The following is a 22,785-nucleotide window of genomic DNA, read 5'->3' as shown; positions in this document are numbered from 1 at the left end:
GCCATGCAAGTACTCGACATAATCAATGGTAAGATAATATTCGTGCTTAATGAGTTTAACTTCGTTATGAAGTGTCATAGACTACGTGTATAAACATTTGTGTCGAAGTACTACAAATGAAATTTGGACGTTTTCTGTTTACTCGCATCATTGCGATATACCGTGCAAGTTATGTCTGTCTCTGCAAATAATGTAGCTCGTTGGATATAATTCTGTTTTGGGATGCAAGAGACTTTAGATGTATCTGTCTTTCATAAAAAATCACTTATAATAGTGAGAAAAAAAGATACGCTGCAGATGCAAAGCAGAATTCTGGAAACATTATGGTTTCCAGAATTCTGAGAAGTCGGTATACGCGGATCTCATGCACAGATTTCTTCTCAACAGCGCTCAGAATCACGTAGTCGCATATCCTGATTTACACTAACAGCTGACTTGATCTATCATCACGTCATAAACGGTAATGTTCACTTCACGTAGGAGCACTGCTAATAGATATTGTTTGCAAAACAAACGCCAGAAGGTCGAAATGAACTGTTTCGATGGTACACGCCGCTTCATGGCCCACGTGATAATGAAACGCCCTTTGCCATAGTAAAGTAACGATTGGTCTGCTTGATTGATATGTGGGGTTTAACGTCCCAAAAACACCATTTGATTACGAGAGACGCCGTAGTGGAGGGCTCCCGAAATTCCCACCACCTGAGGTTCTCTAACGTGCACCCAAATCTGAGCACACGGGCCTACAGCATTTCCGCCACCGTCGGAAATGCAGCAGCCGCAGCCGGGATTCGATCCCGCAACCTGCGGGTCAGTAGCCGAGTACCTTAGCCACTAGACCACCGATGCGTGGTGTGTGTGTGTGTGTGTGTGTGTGGCGTGGTGCGTGGTGTGTGTGTGTGTGCGTGATGTGTGTGCGTACGTGTGTGTGTGTTTGTGCGTACGTGGTGTGTGTGTGTGTGTGCGTGGTGTGTGCGTACGTGTGTGTGTGCATGGTGTGTGTGCGTACGTGTTTGTGCGTGCGCAGTGTGTGTGTGTGTGTGTGGTGTGTGTGCGTGGTGTGTGTGCGTACGTGTTTGTGCGTGCGTGGTGTGTGTGTGTGGTGTGTGTGCGTGGTGTGTGTGTGTGTGCGTGGTGTGTGTGCGTACGTGTTTGTGCGTGCGTGGTGTGTGTGTGTTTGTGCGTGCGTGATGTGTGTGTGTGTGCGTGTGTGTGTGTGCGTGATGTGTGTGCGTACGTGTGTGTGTGTTCGTGCGTACGTGGTGTGTGTGTGTGTGCGTGGTGTGTGCGGTGTGTGTGCGTACGTGTTTGTGCGTGCGTAGTGTGTGTGTGTGTGTGTGGTGTGTGTGTGTGCGCGCATGGTGTGTGTGCGTACGTGTGTGTGTTTGTTTGTGAGTGCGTGGTGTGTACGGTGTGTGTGCGTACGTGTGTGTGTGTGTGCGTGGTGTGTGTGCGTACGTGTTTGTGCGCGCGTAGTGTGTGTGTGTGTGTGTGTGGTGTGTGTGTGTGTGTGTGTGTTTGTTTGTGCGTGAGTGGTGTGTGTGTGTATGTGTGTGTGTGTGTGTGTGTGTGTGTGTGTGTGTGTGTGTGTGTGTGTGTGTGTGTGTGTGTGTGTGTGTGTGTGTGTGTGTGTGTGTGTGTGTGTGTGTGCGCGCGCTCCACTGCTGTTACCTTCACGGGAGTGGGAACTCCGTCAAATGAATTGTAGCTTTGTCGCCAACCCTTCCATCATTATTTTTGTATTGATTGTAAAACTAAACATTACTATTATATTACAATGCGTCTCTGTCCATGTATTTGTTAGCGCCGCACCCCTAATGGTTTGACGTTAAAGGCCCTCAGCACGTATCGTCTTTCTTCCGCAGGAGGCGAGGAGAGAACAAGGTGCCGCAGAATCAGCAGCGTTCTTGTCGTTTTGTGCGTCAGATACGTCATGCGTTTTCTACCAAGAAATGTCTCATTAGAGATACAGGTTCGTGTACATCCATCATACACGCCGCATTCATCCCACATAACTGCCAACATGTGCGTCAGGTTGTCGTTCTTAACACGAGTGAGAATGAATCTTTTTTTTTTTTTTTGCAAGCCCCAAAATAGCAGTTTAGCGGCTGAGGCTTTGTGCTATAATAGATAGTTGTAGCTGGGCGGGTTTACGAGCGCGCGGGTGAGAGGTGAGGGCAGCGGAGCGCGACACGAAAAGAAAAGTGATAGCTGAGCGACGCCCCGCTCACTTAATTGATTGATTGATATGTGGGGTTTAACGTCCCAAAACCACTATATGATTATGAGAGACGCCGTAGTGGAGGGCTCCGGAAATTTAGACCACCTGGGGTTCTTTAACGTGCACCCAAATCTGAGTACACGGGCCTACAACATTTCCGCCTCCATCGGAAATGCAGCCGCCGCAGCCGGGATGCCCCGCTCACTTAAGCGGATCGCATTGCTTTGCCGCTTGTTGATCAAGGTTGAAGCAGTTGAGGTTACTGTCGATCGAGCACAGGCTTTGTTGCGTCACCTGCCGAATAAAAGTTATGTCACTGCGAAAATAATACTGCGAAATTCATTTTAATAGGTCCCGGGTATTTAGTAAAAACAAATCTTCGTTTTTCTTACTTGTCTGGTTGTCGGCAGTGATTTGAATGCATGATGAACTGCTCGACATCCCCCCCCCCCCTAAAAAAAATTGGCAGCATATCCATGGAGTGAATGATGGAGAGTGGGGCGAAGCATTCGTCCGTCCATTCGTTCTTGCTTCCGCCCGTCCATGCGTCCGTCTGTGTGACCAACCATGCGTCCACCCGCCCGTTCGTGCGTGCGTCTGTTCGTGCGTCCGTCCCTGCGTCCGTTCATGCGTCTATTCATGCATCTGTCTGTGCGTCCGTTCGTCCATCTATTCAACACTCCAAGTACCACGATCTCGCATCATATATTCCCCATAGAAGCACCGCCATCCAGCGGACATTCCAAGGACTAAACGAGAGGTGGCACACACACACTTTCTTACGGGTTGCGCTTCGAGCCTACTTCCCACCTTTAACCACCTCGAGTTCATTCATGGTATATACTAGTTCATTGCATTCATGGCACTGTGGCTCAACGCTCGCTAAAACTTTCTAAAACTAAGGAGGTTACACCCAGCGAGTATAACGTAGCAACCCTTTCTTGTCAGATAGTGCTCAATGTACATGCCAATGGCTGCTAATAGGGATCGCAGCGTGCGCGTTAACTAAAAGCTGAATGCTCCTGTCTCTCATTCCCCATTAGCAGCCATTGGCATGTGCATTGAACACTATTTTTTATTGTTCCACAACGCATAGATGAAATCTCTCATCGGCACTACCTTGGAGGTCAAAATGTAATACTTGTTACATACTACAACGGCTACGCGGGACGAACAGGTGTCGCTATAAGGAGTTTCGCCGCTAAAAGGAGGGGGGAGAGGGGGTCGCCGCCGAAAGGGTGAAGGCGAAGCCAAATCAAGCGATCGAGTATCTGGGTTTTTAGCAGCACCATTGTTTAACTATGTGCCTTTACCGTGCTACACGCTGCAATATACCCTGTCTGTTGCCCTTAGCGCTATGCCACGAAGTATATTACATGACCCGTTGCCTCTCTGAGCTGAAGTGGTCGGAAATAGAAGGTCTTCTAGTATTCCAGGTGTCGAACGAGAGAAGACATGATCCACTTTCCTCCCGTGACCTGTTCAACATCGATGCCATGGACGACGGCATGTTTCGAACATATTTCGGTTTCAAGAAGGAGGGCATACAGAAGCTTCGGGTCGCCTTGCGCTTTCCCGAAACAGTTGTGACAGCTCAAAGAGTGCCAATCTCCGGAGAAGAAGCGCTTTGTATTACCCTTCGGCGGCTGGTGTATCTGAACCGACTGAAATATCTTGAGAACTTCTTCAGCCTATATAGCTCAGCCATATCGTCCTTGACGACAGAGGTCTTGAGAAATATCGACGAGACGTTCTTCCACCTCTTGGAGGATGTAAATAACCACAGCTGTCTCACCATCGACACGCTGGAGAACTTTTCGAAGGTAACAAGCAACAACAGCGAAATAGAAACTGCATTTTGGAGGTTTTGGAGTACCTGTTTCCGTAATTATTATTTTTTCCAGGTCATTTACACTCAAGGAGCTTCACTTACTAACTGTTGGGGCTTCATTGACGGCACTGCGCGTGCTATATGCCAACCCACAAGATAGCAGCAGCTGTACTTTAGTCGGCACAAAAGGTTCCATGCCCTGAAATACCAGGCAATAATGTGCCGAAATGGCATCATTTGCCAGTTAGATGGATGTTATCCAGGCAGCAAGCATGGTGCTGGTAAGTAAAGAGCATGTCATATGTCTGGAAGTCATTTCCCTCCACGTTCACGTGGGAAGACCACGTCCAAAAAGTATAAAAGAAACTAACCTTAAGTTTTCAGACGAAATACCTCACACCAAGTGTTGAAATAACGTCTTTAATGTTTACCTATGTGTACACATTGCTCTTTAGTGTATTTTTGTGTTTTCTTTGTGGGCCTTTCTCTTTTTTTGTCTATTTATAAGGGTAATGCTGATGCTTGATTAACATCTTTCTCGTAAGATGGGAAAATAAAATTACCTTAAATAATCCAGCACACCAAAAAACCTGCTAGGGCATCTTGCCTATTCTATTGCTACTCTTTTATTCTCTAACACATGTACCAACTATTTCATCAGCAAGCGCAGTAGTGCCAACGCATTATTTCATTTTACTTTTTTTAGGCAACTTTGGCAATAGCCAGGCTTACGCTAAGCTCGAAAAACTCATGCAGGGCCACCACTACTGCCTTTACGGGGACCCTGCTTACCCACTGTGGCCACTACTGCTGAAACCTTACGGCAGCGCATCACTGACACCAGAGCAATGCGCCTTTAACAAAGCAATGAACAGTGTGAGGCAGGCCGTGTAATGGGGTTTAGGCGAAATTGCTGGGATTTATTCCTAATAGCTTTAAAAAAAAGATTTTTCGTCGGGATGCAGAAAGGATGCATAAAGCGAGTGCATTGCTGGCAAACATTTGCCTATATGGTGCACAGGTCTCGCACTACTTTGACCAAGAACCGCCGTGCTTGGAAGTGTACTTGAACGCTCGTCAATATTTTTGCTTGCTTACTGAAGCAATAAAGTCTAACACACCAACACTTTTTTTATTCATGTGCCTCCCGGAAGTTGTCTTGTTAGGTCACCTATTCATTGCCGAGCTTTTCGATTGCCTTCTCCACACTCTTAACCAAGTCCAGGTGTTCCTGTTGTCGATTGGTCGACTGAAATTCATGTTGTCTTTCAGCAAGCACCAGCTTGCGCTCCTCCACAACTAGCCGCCTGTCTTCGCTGAATACTTTTCATATTTCGAACGCGCAGATGAAGCAGCCCGAACTGCTCATGATGATGCCCCTTGTGTAGATATACCATTATCAAAAATGGACGCCGCTGCAAGGCTTCGATCACTTGCACGAGAACTGACACTCGCTCAGTGGAATTCACCGGCATTCACCAACGTCCGCCTTCATAATTTGGACCCACACCTACAGCTCCGTCTTTCATCAGGAATAACCAGAGCAGAGTGACACTTTTGTGCAGTCTGTGGATTGGGGTGGCCTTTACGAATGCTTATTCGTTTCGAATCGGAATGGCCAGCAGCCCGACATGTGACAACTGTGGCTGCGCAGAGACTTTCTCCCATCTTCTCGGCGAGTGTCCTCGCTTCAGCGTGCCAAGAAAAGAACTGTCGAAAGCTTTAGAATTGTCGGAAGAAAGGGCATTAGGACACTGGCCGAGACCGTCCTCTGCACGCAAGGCATTGAGAGCGTTGTTGTGCTTTCTGCGGGCAAGTGGTCTTAGAGACAGACTGTAAACAGCGTCGTGCATCGTCTGATGACCTTCTTTCTCCTTTTTTTTACAATGTCTCTTTTCTCTCATCCTTTATCCCCATTCCCCCCTTCCCCAGTACGGGGTAGCCAGCTGGTCTGAGATCGATTGATTGATGTGTGGGGTTTAACGTTCCAAAACCACCATATGATTATGAGAGACGCCGCAGTGGAGGGCTCCGGAAATTTTGACCACCTGGAGTTCTTTAACGTGCACCCAAATCTGAGTACACGGGCCTACAACATTTCCGCCTCCATCGGAAATGCAGCCGCCACAGCCGGGATTTGATCCCGCGAGCTGTGGGTCAGCGGCCGAGTACCTTAGCCACTAGACCCGGTCTGAGAACTGGCTAACCTCCCTGTCCTTCCTCATTTATTCCTCCTCCTCCTTTTCATTTTTTCAATATCGAGCTCCTTCTGCCACAGCTCAACATCAGACTTATGACGCATGGTGAGTAAGTGTAAATGCATGCTTTGAAGGCCTCTCATTCCTGCAAGTTTAGGCAAAAGAAGTAATTCAGTGAGACGGTTCACATACACATATCACGTGTCATAGAAAGCTTCTTCAATCAAGTCGTAACACAAACATAAGCCTTCCATTCTACGCTATCGAACATCATTTAGTGATGATGATAATGATGATGATTAAAACTTTATTTTAATATGACGATAGTTATAGCGCGAGAACAAAACGACGACACAGAGACAAGAAGGACACGAAAGACACGAGCGCTAACTTCCAACTGAGTTTATTGCGCAGAGCACGAAAATATATAGAGGAGACAGTGACCATGGCACAAGAGCAGAACATGAGTAAGAAAACCAAAAACAAACAACACAAATACAAAGGCACTGAAAAACAGCAAAGAAAAACCTAGAAGAAACCGAACCAGAAAGGTAAAGCTACCTGCCCGCACCGGTGCGGGCAGGTAGCTTTACCTTTCTGGTTCGGTTTCTTCTAGGTTTTTCTTTGCTGTTTTTCAGTGCCTTTGTATTTGTGTTGTTTGTTTTTGGTTTTCTTACTCATGTTCTGCTCTTGTGCCATGGTCACTGTCTCCTCTATATATTTTCGTGCTCTGCGCAATAAACTCAGTTGGAAGTTAGCGCTCGTGTCTTTCGTGTCCTTCTTGTCTCTGTGTCGTCGTTTTGTTCTCGCGCTATAACTATCGTCATGCCATACCAACTAGCCCAAGCTGCCACACTTTATTTTGGTCCAGAGAAGAAGTACTTACTTTTTAAAAAAATTCTGGCGTCTTCTTGCCTCCAGTAACCAGTTACGAGGCCGACGCGATCCTTCAAACCTCTGAGTGTGAGCTAGCAGCTGAGCACGTTTCTAATTTTCTATTACTTCAATCCACTTCATGTCGTCGCCAAAAGGTTTCGCCGCTGCCATTTCCCATAAAATAGTTAGGTCCTCCTCTGTCGTGAAACATCATCGGGGTCTTTTTACTTGTGGCCGAAGTTCCGCCGCACTTGGGGGTGTCACCGGCAAAGTATCGCCGCCACTTGCGATGGGGGCTGCCAACTGGTTCTTTATTCTATAAGGCCGCGTTCACACTGAGCATTTCGGCCGCCGAAAGTGCTCCGAATCCGGTTCGGCGGCGGCGAGATCCGCCGAAAGGGCCCTCTCCGCGCCGATCACTCTCGGACCGATTTTTGCGGCGTCTGCAGCCGAATCGGTCACTGCAGACCAATAGGAGCGCTAGTAAAGGAATTTTGAAAACTGGCGGCCAAGCCCTACTCACTTGTTATGCCGCAGTGCACGTAACTGAATGTTGAAACCAACGGGAGTTTAACCTACTCTGTGCCTATACTTCGCGTCCGTATTTCGTGGAAGAGGTGACCGAGCTTGCTGTTAGCGTGACCGAGCTTGTTGCGGTCTTGCAGAGCAAAACGAACCCACCAACGCCGCTAGCGTCAGTGGTTTTTTTTTCTGCTCTTCGTGCATTACAAGACAGCCACTTGCCAGCAAAGTAAGCAGTACTGTCTTTTCTTGCTTCCAGCGTACGAGAATCATCGAAGTATACACCGCCGGTTATCGTAGTGACGTTCGCGAGCCGTGACAACAACCGGGTGACAGCGCATCCATCCAGCGTTTGCGCGGTGGTAGATGGTATATTCGGCAGTTCGGGGCGCGTCCAGTGCGAACAACGCTGCGTTTTGGCGGCAAGGGAATTTAGGTCGCTGTAGAAAGTGGATGTTTCAGTGTGAACTAGGCCTAAGGGCTGCCATCCTGATTACGCTCGCAAGCTCGTCCGCTGCGCACACGGAGGAAGGAAAAAGGTAAGGAGAGGGCATGCCCAGCCGGCGCAGGGCGTAAAAAATGTGGCGGAAATGACATCATGGCGGCCATATTCAGTAGGCGCAATGGCGGCGTTGTTATGGTTACGTGTTGCGCAGTGAAGCTGGTCTAGCAGTGAGCGGCCGCGGCTGGCGGCGGAATGTGTGCCTCCGCCGGTCTCGTGCTGAGCCGTGGCGGACAATATCTGTGCTCGGCGCCGCGTTATTGGTTACGCAGTGTTCGTCTGGCTGTTACATTACTCTTAGCAACGTTTACAAATCTCTTTGTCCATCACGGGTTTTCAACAGTGCGTAGAACAAGTGCATATCCATGTGTCGTGCGGCGGATGACGCGGATGAAGCAGTTAGTGTTCAGCGAAATGGCGTTGGGCACCATGACGAAGCTGAATGACGACGAACGCCTTGCAGGTCAGTGACGGTTGAGCAGTGCTCCTGCTTGTGACAACGGACAACGCTGTTGAGCCCAGCAAGACGCCGTGAGGACCATGTGCACATACGTAGTTTCGTGTTGTGTGTGTACAGTAACAACTTGCATGTGCGTATTAAAACACCTTTTCTGTTCCGCTTGGTACACTCTCAACCAGCATTGCATGTAATCTCAACGTAACAGCAACCACGTTCAACTGTCACTAGCACCGTGCTCAAAGTCACCACGGTCGCAGAATGCTGACGCAGGTGAGTTTCACGCGGAACACGGACACATTGGCAGGACGCTGCGTCAGTCGCGTGGCGGAATGCAACCGTAGAAGGCGCACGACCGATCGTGTCTGTACAGTTGCTCAATTAATGACGTGAAAGCACTCGCCGTTGTCAGTGCATCTAGCGCGCGTTCTTTCGTAGTTGCTTCGTTGTCAGCGAGCTGTTACTCTTTGTTACTACTCGGACGAAGCGATTTCGCTGAAGGTGTCCCGCTGGCTCTGAGTGATGAGCCCAGTTCCATTAGTTTCGGATCGTCACGACACACGCGCTGCGCAGCCCACGTGCTTTCCGAGCCGGAGAGGGAGTCGCGCCTTCTGCTTCGCATTCATATGTAAACAAGAGAGGAGAATTTGCCTACTCAATATGGCCGACTTCCGGCTTCATCGCGGCTTCACAACGAGTGACGTCAGGGCCTCTCCTTACCTTTTCCTTCCTCCGTGGCTGCGCACGCTTCGCTGAAGAGGCGAAATGAGCGGCTCGCTCCGAAAACCCACCGGAGTTCGCAGCGGACTGCGCATGCGCAGGACACCGCTCCTGTCACCCGCTGCGCCGATATGAGCGGGTGCGTGGCTCATTCCGTAAAAACGCTGGTTCTCGCAGCATATCCCGCATGCGCTGTTGGTGTCTCCGCTCGTTCGTCGAGCCCGCTGGCCCACTGAGCCGCTCAGCTATTCTATAGTGTGCTGAACGCTAATTCAATTTCCTGCAACAGTGCCCACTTTTTTTTGTGTGTGGCTAAACGAAAGAACAGCCATGTATTGAGGTTTGGGCGCACAGTGATATTCTCTAGATGGCCAAAATTAATCCGGAGTGCCCCCCCCCCGCCCTAATAATGTATGTCTCGTAATCATATCAGGGTTTTGGCACGCAAAAGCAGATAAATTTACCGAATAATCTTTTTTGTGTGAATAATTGATTGAATGATACGTAGGGTTTAACGTCCCAAAACCACCATATGATTATAGAGGCGTCGTAGTGGAGGGCTCCGGAAATTTCGACCACCTGGAGTTATTAAACGTGCACCCAAATCTGAGCACCGTGCCTACAGCATTTTCGCCTCAATTGAAAATGCAGCAGGGATTCGATCACGCGACCTGCGAATCAGCAGCTGAGTACCTTAGCCACCAGACAACCGCGGTGGGGCATTTTTGTGTGTGTTTGACTGTGATTAGGAAGTGGTTTTTTTTTCCTTGCGCTTTAATTTTTTTCGTAATGAAGGTACACATGATTAGTCATCATGTGGTTTCAGGACGTAAAACACCAACAATTATTAAATTGTTGCATAAGATTTGTTCATTTCAACGGTTCATTTTTATTCACTGAGCGTTTGTCGCGTCTTGCACGTTTCCACCGCGCAATGAAAACCTTGACAGGAAGCGCGATAAGAAGCGTGCCGTCATGGCAGTGCAGCAGCCCTGCGCCTGTGTAGGACATGAAAACATTATAATGGGAGGGTCTGCCTAGAGTAAGTGAAATTATTATTATTATTATTATTATTATTATTATTATTATTATTATTATTATTATTATTATTATTATTATTATTATTATTATTATTATTATTATTATTATTATTATTATTCCAGTACACGCATGATCAAGGCCTGTGCCATGCGGCCGGTGCAGCAAGTGTCGACAGCACTGCCGTTACATATCCCTGAGGTTGCTTATCAAAATGAACGCTGCAAAATCAGTTGTGTGCATGGTCATGTAATATGATCATACAGTTCGATGACCTATTTTATATACAGTACTCAAGCAATAAAACAGGACAATTTAGGGCTAAGCAATGCACATATTTTTCTTTGACCCGCCTTCAGTTCCGGGCATATCAGCCTTATTTTGACACGAACGCGTAGGTCAGAGTCAACATTATCTATAGAGACAAAATGATTGATTGATATGTGGGGTTTAACGTCCCAAAACCACCATTTGATTACGAGAGACGCCGTAGTGAAGGGCTCCGGAAACTTCGACCACCTGGGGTTCTTTAACGTGCACGCAAATCTGAGCACACGGGCCTACATTTCCGCCTGCATCGGAAATGCAGCCGCTGCAGCAGGGATTCGATCCCGCGACCTGCGGGTCAGCAGCCGAGTACCTTATCCACTAGAACACCACGGCGGGGCCTATAGAGACTAAATTCATAGTGACGTGACCCGCCTGTCTCGAGCAATCGCACATACCAGTCGTTACACTAAAACATTCTATGTCAGATTTGAATCCGCGAGTACTGCACATATGGTTTACATTACTTCGAATGTTATTGGCAGTGCATAAATTTGTGTGCACGGGTTAATTATAACATTGTGGTCGCTTCATCGTTCTCATTAGCAAGTGGCAGTGAACGTCGAAACCAAAGTAAGAGATCAGTTATATCCATCTATGACAACAGGTCGTCTTAATTCCGGGTATACCACGTCACATGCTGTATCACATGCATCCATATGTAGTGCAGGGCATGAATTTAACTGCAGCGAAGGGCACCACCGCAGCAGTTGAAACAGGAGCGTGACGCAGGGCTCACCTTGACACAACTCTGTTGGCCCATATTTAGCTTCCCTTTATTTATTCATTCATTTTCTTTCCAGCCGGGAAAGTACAAACACTGCAAAGCTCAAGTGCCGATGTCACTGCGCTATATCTGAGCACCCGTCTGTGCACGCCTTTTACGATATCAGATCTGACTGATCGTTGATACGTGTCTCTCGAATACACGTCATGACACGTGACTTTTGAACTGCGATTTCTAAACACTATATTTGGCTTTGCAGGAAGTGATTGATATGTGGGGTTTAACGTCCGAAAACCAACATATAATTATGAGAGACGCCGTAGTGGAGGGCTCCGGAAATTTCGACCACCTGGGGTTCATTAACGTGCACCCAAATCTGAGCACACGGGCCCACAACATTTCCGCCTCCATCGGAAATGCAGCCGCCGCAGCCGGGATTCGATCCGGCGACCTGCGGGTCAGCAGCCGAGTACCTTAGCCACTATACCACCACGGCGGGGCTCTTTGCAGGAAGTGAGGATGGCAGTGTTGCTTCCCGAGGATGCGTGCTTACACAGTTGTTTTCTGTCTATCTTCTTTAAACATATTCTCACACTAGCAAGCGCCCACATACACCGACTTCGTCGTGCGTCGTTCTTAAGGCGCGAAGCGTCAGGCAGCGCTGCGAGCCTACGCGACGAACGGGGTCCTTGCTACAGCTCTCAATCACGGTATGGTAAGCTCAACACAGACTCAGTCAACTTCATAAATGACACTTGAACTTGTATTCTCACAAATACAAACTGACTACTTAGTTGTGAGACTACGATATTGAGTCCAGAGTAGGTTGAGTGATCGATATGTGAGGCTTAACGTCCCAATACCACCATATGATTATGAGAGACGCCGTAGTGGAGGGCTCCGGAAATTTCGACCATCTGGTGTTCTTTAGCGTCTACCCAAATCTGAGCACATGGGCCTACAGCATTTTCACCTCCATCTAAAATGCAGCCGCCTCAGTCGGGATTCAATCCTGCGACCTGCAGGCCAGCAGACAAGTACCTTCGCCACTAGACCAACGCGACGGGGCCCAAGTAGATCTTCGGCAATAGTCCACTAAATGTATGTTCACTAAATGACTGTACGTCTCATGCTTATTTGATTAATCCCGAGTAGCGTGGATGCGATAGGCTCTCACCACTGGATGTCAGTCTCTGTTCTTTCAACGCGAGCCTAATTTGACAGTCTCCTTAGTTTCATGCTACTAAATACCGGACCAGCTTGACTGCGACCATTGTGAGGACAGGAGTGCTGCACAACACCTTAACTCGCTACGATACCCAAAAGCGTCTTAGGCAGAATGAGCGGTTTCACTTCAAAAATGGCAAAGTGAATGAGTCCTTTTATCCCTTCGCTCAGAACACACTCTGGCCACGCATACAGGTGCCGGTTAAAATGCGAAAAAGAAAAGTCCCAGATTTCAGGTACAAATGTACAGGGGGGGGGGGGGGGGGTCGACAGTTCCCAGGCCATGCTTCCATGGGAATACATGGTATAGTGGCCTGAGAACTTCTGATTATCTCGGTATCGGCGAGCAAGGCATACAGTACTCGCAATACGCACGGAATCACTCAATTTTCACACGTTTTTCAGCTTAGCAGCCTGCTTGCTAAGCGAGATTGGGGTACCGGCAGGGTCTCAAGTTGAGTGCACAGCCGGGATAGATCCTGCATCGGTATACGTCAAAAAGGAAGCAACGTTGCAGTTACTGACACTACAGGGTCTCACTCGCATCATTTGAATATCATGGAAGGCTAAAATTGCCAAAAGGTCTGCTTTTTCTGTTTTTTTTTTGCTGTGACACGATGTCAAAAGTATGAATTTAATATATATATATATATATATATATATATATATATATATATTATATATATATATATATATATATATATATATATATATATATATATATATATATATATATATATATATATATATATATATATATATATATATATATATATACACACAGAGGCGGAAAAGCGATGTGCGAACTATATCCCCCTCCACCCCCCACCCCACTTAATCGAAGGCTGTGCCAATAAGTCAACCATGAACACGTGCGGGCACTCGTGAAAGACAACTCCATTTAGAGATGGCAGTTCCTCTTTGTGCAAGATAATCCTAGGTCAACTTACATGCATGCTACCGTTATTATTGATGCGCCACGCGTCAGCCATAAGGAGACCTTGATATGTGCGTCTCAATAGAACTACACGGCCAGCAAAGTGTGAAGCGCACCTGCAATCACGACAATGCAACGAAAAGGTCAGATGGAGTTCCACAAGTCAACGAACGCTTTTGCTCAACTAATCTTTGGTTTATGAAACGCCCTCTCTGCCCTACATAAAGGCGATCGCAGCTACATACAAAGAATGACATTCTACGATCTTGTTGATATGTTTTCAACAACACTTGGCAGGTCCCTTCTGGCTATTCAACTGATATTTTTCTGTTAGGCAGCGCATATATTTATCTTTCACCGTAAAAACAAAGTTTAGCTTGCAACAACAACTTCTTAGTTTCACAGATCATGACTGCAAGATCTCTGAACGAAGAGTTTTCTTACTTCCGAGGCTTCTTGCAACCATTCCCGCCACTGTGGTGTATAGTGGCACTGGGACTAACCCGCAGGTCGCGGGATCCAATCCCGGTCACGGCGTTCGCATTTTCGTTAGAGGTGAGAATGCTCGAGGCTGGTGTATTTAGGTTTAGGCGCACGTTAAAGAACTCATGTTGGTAGACACCTCCGGAGCACTCAACTTCGGCTTCTCTCATAATCATATCGTGGTTTTCGGACGTTAAACCCCATGTATTATTATTATTGTTGGAACCATAATAAACCTGCAGGCAATGGCACGCCTTTTCAAGCAATCGGAAATAGTTGTCCTTACCTGTTTTTTTTTTCAACCATAAGTCATATACAGTTGCCAAATAAAAAAAGATTACGGTTATCAAGTCCCAGCAGGAACCTGTCGTCGTTCATTGTTGCCGATAAAGCTCAATTATAAAATAACATTGACTGAAAGATAATGGATCTTGTCACTTTTTTAAAAGAATAATAACTTAAAGCGGACATTCACCATCACTCCACCTTGTATATTGAAAGCGATCATGGACCCACTAGCCATAACTAAAAAGATCAAAAAGTTTGAAATTAACGAAGAGCAGCGAGCTTGTCACGCATTAAGTGGTGCATTTCAAAAGGTCCGATAATTTTTACAATTTCATACAAGACAGCGGAAGGCCAGAGGTGAATTCTGTACAAGTAGATTCTGTACTGAATAAGCCTCAGTTTGTGCATTTGTCATCACATAACTTGGTGAAAACTATAGACTGCATAACATTTTAAGTAACATATTTATTGCGTGGTACTTTCGACGCAGGTAAATTTACGAGCGAGAAATCAAAAGTATTGAGTCGTCTGTAATGACCGTAAATCACTCCTTCAAATTATCACAAATAAAGACTGCACGAGGAGTTTTTGAAAAAAAACACTAAAATAGTTCAACACGTTGCATAAACAGGGTCATATGCATCCACGGAGGGTCCGAATATTGTATTTCATCGGAATAAAGAGAAATAATGAGATAACGGGATACAAAAAAAAACATTGACGACGGAAATTTGTACAACTATTTCTAACTTAAATACGGAATGTAACAAGACAAGTGTCTGCCCAGTGTTTTGTGGATAAATGGTAATATATTGAAAAACAATTATTCATGCTAATTTTACCCACAAAAAAGTTCTGCAAAAGTACATTAACCACATCACATATATAGATACGCAAATGCAACGGGAAATGATAGGCTAAACATTAAGAAACAGGAACACGTCAGCATGGATAATGGAACAAAGATGGGAGACAAATAGAGCGAGAAGCAAGGAAAGACAGGGAGGTTAGCCAAACGCACTTCTAATTTCCTACCGTGCGTCTGGTACTAGGGATAACGGGGCGAAGATATAATAAACGACAACAAACAGGAACAGTCCGTATTCTATAACTGACACGAAGAGAATGGCTTGGACCCGGACAGGTCACGTACTGCAAAGGATAGATAACTGATGTAACTGATGTTCAGTTGAAGCGATGACATTAATACCAATGAATGGGAAACATCGCCGAAGGCAAGAAAAAGCTATAGGTGAGATGACAAAACTTTAAAAAGTTTCCTGGCGTAAAATGGAGCCAGCTCACACTGGATAGCATGAATTGACGATCATTTACTGAGGCATTCGTCTAGCAGTGGTTGCAAAGTAGGATGATTATGATGGTGATGACGACGGGCTTCGAATGGAAGGGGTGCGGCGTACGAATACTTTCATGAACGAAACTGACCGCTCCAATTCACTGAAGTGTTCTGGTCAATAAACTGAGAATGCATACACTGCGTTTTTTGTCTGTTTGTTTCTTTTTCATGCTAAAAGTAAGCCAATTAAAAATGAGAATCAGTGAAAAAACAAGCAAGTTTGGACAAGCCCGTCGTTACAATATACGAAAACTGCTTTAATCTACGCCTGCAGGTCATCCACAGCAAAGTTCAATCTTAAGGAACTTTTTAATAGGCCCAAAATCGGACAGGCGTTTAAGGTGCGCTCTCGAATGCAGTTATGTATGAAGTGTCATGTTATGACTTGTTGTCTGGACACATCCTAAACTGAATAGTGTGTTTGCCGACTTTTCAGTGATAACTAAATTTTCGTCAGTGAACTTTTCTTTAGCATATTTTTTACGCTTTCATGTTCATTCATTTATCTTAGAACCTTTTTTTGTTGTTGTTGCTACTGATGCTGCTGCTGCACAACATATAAATGTAGTAGCCGAAGTGCTTCCGCGTTTCCACAGAAGCTTGTTTGTAACCGAGAACGGGATCATTTGCGACTTATCCTTTGCGATACAATTAGCCGTGCCCGGGGAAGGTTCCATTCTTGTTTTGGTTCTTCACCGGCTGCTTTCCGAATGCCTTGAATACGCTGCTTAAGAAGCATCACCTATAAGAATACTACAAAGCATAGCTCATTTTACTACTCTTCAGCGTGCAGGTCATCGGGCGAATGGTATGCCGTGTGCGCCTGCTTGGAAACTTTAACGATGCTATAAAATATCAGCTGCCGGAGCAGCAGCAGCATCGGGTAAAGTAAGCCAGTCTGGCTGTTTCGTACAAGCTGTTACGAGGTTAACTCACATTGTTAGTAATCAGCAGAACTCTGCTAAGCTCTGCAAGCGCATGTGTCCATTGAACTTCCATTCTTCATGCTCACCGCAATCGCACAGTTGTTGCGGTGTTTGGATGCTGGCCCGAAGGCCACATGGTTCGCTTCCAGCCACGGCTGCAGTCGCACTTCGATGGGTGTTGTTGCCCATGTACTGTGCGATGTGGGTGCACGCTAAAAAGCACCACATAACAATAAATAATTAATTATTAATTAATACAAGTTCGCAGCCTTCCATTACGCTGTGCCTGATATCGTATAGTGGTTTTGGTGTGTATAAAGCCCCCATTATTAATAATATTATCATCGCCTTGAAGTTGTGCGTAAATAACCTGTCATCCTTCATCGTTACCAGCTCGTCTAAACCCTGCTTAGCCCGCGCGCCCCTCAACTTTGTCGCCAAACGTCACAGCGTTTGTCTAACCTTAAACTCTGTGTTCCACAGTAGCACGTCAATGTGCACCGTCTGCATAGAACAAGATTCAGCCCCTAAAGACATTCACTCCCGAAGCAAAAGCAACCAAATCGTTTCCGTGCTATAGAGATGCGAAATTTTTCTCCCCGAAAGCAAGAAATTAATGTGCACAGGTCTAAAGTCAAGGCAAGTTTCTGAGCCACGGGATTTAGCTTTTTCACTGCTTATTTCCGTCATCGAACACGTGCATACTGAAAAAAAAGCGCTTACGTCGCTCAGTCGGCCAGCAATATGTCAAAGCTGTCTAGGCGAGATGCAGGTACACACTGTTTACATTATTCGCACCGCATGTCATTGAGAAATTTTGACCTGAAAAGGGATTCTCTGCATTTACTGACGATGGATTCAAACGGAAAGCGGAAAGGCTTCCGAGTCCGTCACCCACGTTTGCGCAAGCGTTGTCAAAGTTCGCTACACGTTTCCCTGTCAGCTATTTCTGTCAAAGTACACTTTATTGAGCTTTTTCCATCAACAAAAGAGTGACAGTTCTGTGAGCCGACCGAAAGGCTAGAAAACAGAGTTATTTTTTTTCTTCCAGCCTATTAAAGAAAGCAGCAGTGATCCTAGACCTAATGTCTGTTAAACCGGCGAAGAAAATGTCAAGAATAATTGCACCCGGAAACGTCGGCCAGCCGAAGATAGCACGAGGTACGTACGTACGTCTACTTAATTATATTATGATGCCCGAAATATAACAGCAAGACTACGCCTATTTGAACAAAAGAAATAAAAATCATGCCACTGCTTTTATCGTTGATGATATAAAACCTCGAAAGCAAGGGAAGTGTTGAAGCGCGAGAGCCAAGGTTGTAGCACTTCGAAGAGATAAACGAAGCAGTTTCATGAACTGTTCCGGATGCGACTTTCGCGTTTTCATGAAGACAATTTTTAGTCCACAAATAAAGAAAAGAAAATACACCTCGCAGAACAAGTATAGGAATGGCTTTACAGCCCAGCACGAACAATGTCTATTTCGGGGATAACGCTGACTGCTGTTATCCGCAGCACATGAACGCACCATGCATGAGGTAACGTCAAGAGCAGCACATTCGACGAGCCCAATTCATCACGCGAAGCCGAAAAGGAAGCAGCGCGAAAGTGTTGACAAGGAGAGACAATTGAGAGCGCGTCAGCTGATTACACTCGCTAAAAAGCGGGTTGTGCACGCGCAAGAAAGCGACACGCCGGTGGTCAACGTCATGCGGCACTAACCTGGCATCATCCGAACGCAGGCACTGGGGTGACACTGGGCGGCGCTTTCACATGGTCAACGGTACGGTGGCGCTGTGGCGACGCTGACCCGGAGAAGCACATCCGTTGGGCGCGCGGCTCGCCGCACATATGCCGGCAGCCGCGCCGATGATGCCGGGAACGCCGCGCGAGCTGCCTTAAATCAGTCACGTGAGCGAGCGAACAGCTGCGAGCTTCCCGGCGCCGAGGAGGACCGCATGCTTCTGTGCAGGAAGAGGGCGACGTCTCAAGAGACAGACGCCTGCGAGAACGCGCCACGCGAGCGCCGTGCTCGTCGAACAGTTGACGTGGCCTGAGCACACGCTGCTCCACACAACGCGCGCGTCTTTAGCGGTGAAAGAACCGTTCGTGCACTCTACACCCCACTGTATAATCATCGTAATTGTTTTTATTAACTTTGCAAGAAAGCTTGATTAACATTACACGGGGAAAAGTTTTCTTTTGGTAGTACTCTTGACATCAACTGTTCGTCGTAGCATCGGCGGAACGTTTAAATAAGGTGCTCCCAAAAAGCGTCGGGAGCAGATTATCCCCGCAGAATAGGCACACAGCCAGCGAAACATCAAGTATGCGCAATGCCCGCTCATGTGTCAAACCACAAGAACGCGGCTCTTAATGCTGACTTCTTATTCATATCATTTGTTCGGCAATGAAGTTTTGATGCTTCGAATGAACGCATTTCTTGAACGCAGAGAGCGCATTTTTATTTAAACTAAAAAGCATTCGCAGCAACACTACAGATGCTGATGCTTTAGCCCCTATATGTAATGAGACTAAAATTACACATAGTAAGATGCTTGCCAAAGGTAAGGAAAAATAACCGATGAGGACGACAAAGACAAAAAAAAAAAAAACAACGTTCTTTCGGTTCTTTTGTCCTTCCTGCGTGGAATTTTACTATCGTTTTTTTTTTATTTATGAGCTCGTCCGATAATACATCGCCATGCGTCTACTTAATTAAACTAAAAGACTACGGGAATGCTTCCTCAAGTCCACATTGAACTTTGTGTCTTCAATAAAAAAATGTCAAAAAAAACTATCCTCACTACATAAGAGAAACGACGCGAAGTTCGAAATGATGTGGAAATGTTAGCGCTAACACTTTTTGCAATAAATTTACGTTCTGCAGACGAACAGTTATTTTGTAAAAAATCTTGCTGTCATTATTGTCCGTAAGCTTAGACTGCAGCAACATGATTTGGCAAGCTGGTACGTATAAGATAATCTTGTTCTGCTGGCGTGTTAGTGATGTTTGCTTTCAAATTATGAGAAAAGCCATGGTGGAGGGCTCTATAGTGCTATTTCGATCACAACAATCCGTGGCACGTGTACGCTTTACGCCTCTGCACGAATGAGGCCTCCCCCGTCGAGAATCAAACGCACCACTTTCTACTCTTCGGGACTTGGCACGCAGACAGGCGAACAAGACAGCCCATCCCACATATTCTGAAATAAGGCAACCGGATATCTTGCAAGGCTGTGTACACCTGCAATCAGCAATGTCAACGATCATATCAATAGTATGCCTTAAAGAGAGGTCGCTAACGCATAGCTTACGTATATATTCAGATGGCTATAGAGTTACAGCTTGCAAATTCTTTGAATTACTTACAAAGGTTTTTCTGAAAAGATACTGTCAGCTATAACTGCAAAATACGCTCCCATATTTGCTACCAGGAGTCTAAGTTTCTTTTCCACGCAATTATTAACCAAAGTTCGGTCACAATTATGCGGTACCTTGATCCTATAATGCAGTCTGACATACCACACGGATGCGCTTCTTCAGGGACAAATCCTATCGAGCAGCACGGCAGGCTTATAAGCTTCCCGGGTTTCAGGTTAGGCTTAAAACAGTGCTGAGGTCTTCATACTAGAGTTTTGCGATGTTTGTCAACTAGGTGGCGCCACAAATGGCCAGTCAGTTAAATGGTGGAGAATTGGTAGAGATAAAATGCTCCTATCACTTAACTGGAGCTCTCGAAGATTCACCCTCCACAATGACTGCGTGTGTTGGTTTGTTACCCTTTTCCATGAGGCGTATAGAGGTGGCTATTGCACAGATTACCTGCCGCGGCTGAACAACATACCTTAAGACATTCGTGACAAAACGTAACAATAGACACCGTGATTTATTGAACCGTATATAGCACCAATCCTCCTAACGCGTCCGCCGCAGTTGAGCAGCGGATATATGGTACAAGGCTGCTGAAACGAAGGTCACGGGTTCGATCCCAGCCACGGTGGTAACACGTCGAAGGGGGTGAAATGGTAGAGTCCCGTATACTGTCCGATTGTCAGCGGACTTTAAACACAAGATGGTCTGACTCTCCGGAGCCCTCCACTACGGCACGCCTCATACTTGCATCCGTGGTCTTGGGACGTAATGTCCCAGATAAGTATACTCCTACAGCGTATAGATCCACATGGGTGCCCGATTGACAAGTGCATGTCATTGCCATTCCTGAGCATGTGCAGAGAAGTTTTGTGCCTACCTTCCTTTACGCCTCAGCACGTCCTTTCAGTTGATAATCAGCCTTCGTGTTGACTGGTTCTCTTCTCCTGTCTGCGCGTCTTATCTTCTTCCACTACTGTTCTTGATAAGCTGTGCTTTTTGCCCTGTATTTATTCTAAATTTCATTGAACAAATATTTGATTTTGGCCTTCGTTACATGAGCCACACTTTTCGGAAGCGCACATGAAATATCAAATATACCTTTTAAATATTATTCAATAAATTGAGACATAGGCTTCGCTGTTACGCCATTAACACGGTTTTATGTAGTTCGTTTCATTTTAAAAGCGATTTCATCCAAATTTGCCACAATATAGTACTTTGAGGCGAGGCGAAGAACGAAGGAATGACTTCGAAAAAAAGCTGGTGTAAGTCGTCATATACGTAGAACACCTACCAATAAAATCCAATCATGCCTGACTTTTGTGAACTAACCAGCGGCAAGAAGCTGGCCATGGTTCCGGCAAAACCTGAACAGAACCCATACTTGGCTTGAAGCGCGAAAAAAGAAACCAACTAAAACAGTAGTAAAGCCAGACACTACTTTTTTTCTAAAGTATATGTCATGCGTTAACATATTTCATTCTTCTTGCACCTATACAGTATACATATTTCAATTTCCGCGCTGCTTCTTGCATGAGATGCACTAGTCCCTGCTGCCTCTCTTCAACAATTACATTGGCTGCAATTCTGCCCGCCATGAGCCCTATAGTGAGTAAAGCTTTCTTACGCGGGAACAAATGTGAAGTTACTTAACCGCAGCATGCAATCAGGCATCACCCATAACTCAGATTTGCCTTCCGATTAATATGGTTCGAAGCTGGCTGCTGTGCGCCAACACTTGAGAACTGATCTAGTTCAACACATGAGAAATGTATTCACAAAGAAAAAATCCTGTCCTAATTACATTGCATGTACCATATCATTATACCATAGTGTTTATAGTCATAAAATCTGTAAAGCACAAAGGGGCGTACAAAATGTACCGAATGACTATGTCACCGGCTAATTAATAAGGTATCTCTTGCTAGTGAACAGCCGGATAATGAGTTCAATACATACATTTATCATGTGAGCTTGCAAGATGCATATAATATTATATAGTGCATCTGCAGGGAAATAGAAAGGCACAGCTGGAACCAGTGGTGAATCGCTCTAGCAACAAGCGGCATGACCTGAGACACGCCATTTATCACTCTGTTTTGAGATGCTTATAACTATCGGCTTGATAAAGCAGCAATATTGGCAACACGCTTTTTGCAACTCCCTCACTTCAAACACCGAATACAGCTTCAATAAACATACAAAACAGAAGAGAATATAAAATGTGGCCGACACATTAACTCTTAGCGTGGTTTTTGCTCGTTTTTCTTTTCTTCCTCAAAACGGAATCGCCACTTTAGGTAAACGCTGTGATACCGTAGTTCCGCCCACATTGGATGTAAGCAGAGCCTTGAGAACATTGTCTCAGCAGCTGCGGCTCGGTATCGCAGACACGTCCAGCGCGAAATTCCACCAGTTGAGAGTGTGCAACGCACTTGCGTTCACGGAGTAAGTACATACACCGTCTTCTGCTAAAATTTCAATGGCACTACACTCATAACTATTCTTATTGCTCAATTTGATGGCACTGTGCAGCCTGAACGTATGCCTTTAAGCCTTGAGAAGATCATGTGTCTATGAATGACTCATGCAGTGTAGAGGCGGGCTGTAATTACACTCGATAGATTTCTGAAACAGATCAATGCTCTCGGAGAGAACGGTATTCTTTACGTGTGGCTCAAGCTAACTCTGGAGGTTTATTTCAACGTGACTTAGGCGTGTAACATTCCTGACTTCACTTCTACATTTCTGTCAAAATGTCCCGTGCCC

General features: G+C 45.9%; 1 protein-coding gene across 1 annotated transcript in view; it reads right to left on the bottom strand.

Moving 5' to 3' along the window:
• The window catches only part of LOC119187446 (synaptotagmin-15), a 149,756-nt gene extending 131,255 nt beyond the window's left edge, over window positions 1–18,501 (bottom strand). The window contains exon 1 of the mRNA XM_075878722.1: window positions 18,363–18,501. Within this exon, the coding sequence (XP_075734837.1) occupies window positions 18,363–18,372 (10 nt within the window). The 5' untranslated portion in view covers window positions 18,373–18,501. The remainder of the gene's footprint in view (window positions 1–18,362) is intronic.
• Between the last annotated feature and the right edge of the window lie 4,284 nt (window positions 18,502–22,785).

The sequence above is a fragment of the Rhipicephalus microplus genome, chromosome X (assembly GCF_043290135.1).
Source record: "Rhipicephalus microplus isolate Deutch F79 chromosome X, USDA_Rmic, whole genome shotgun sequence".
NCBI classification, from domain to species: domain Eukaryota; kingdom Metazoa; phylum Arthropoda; class Arachnida; order Ixodida; family Ixodidae; genus Rhipicephalus; species Rhipicephalus microplus.
This window is presented reverse-complemented; position numbering and strand designations above follow the sequence as displayed.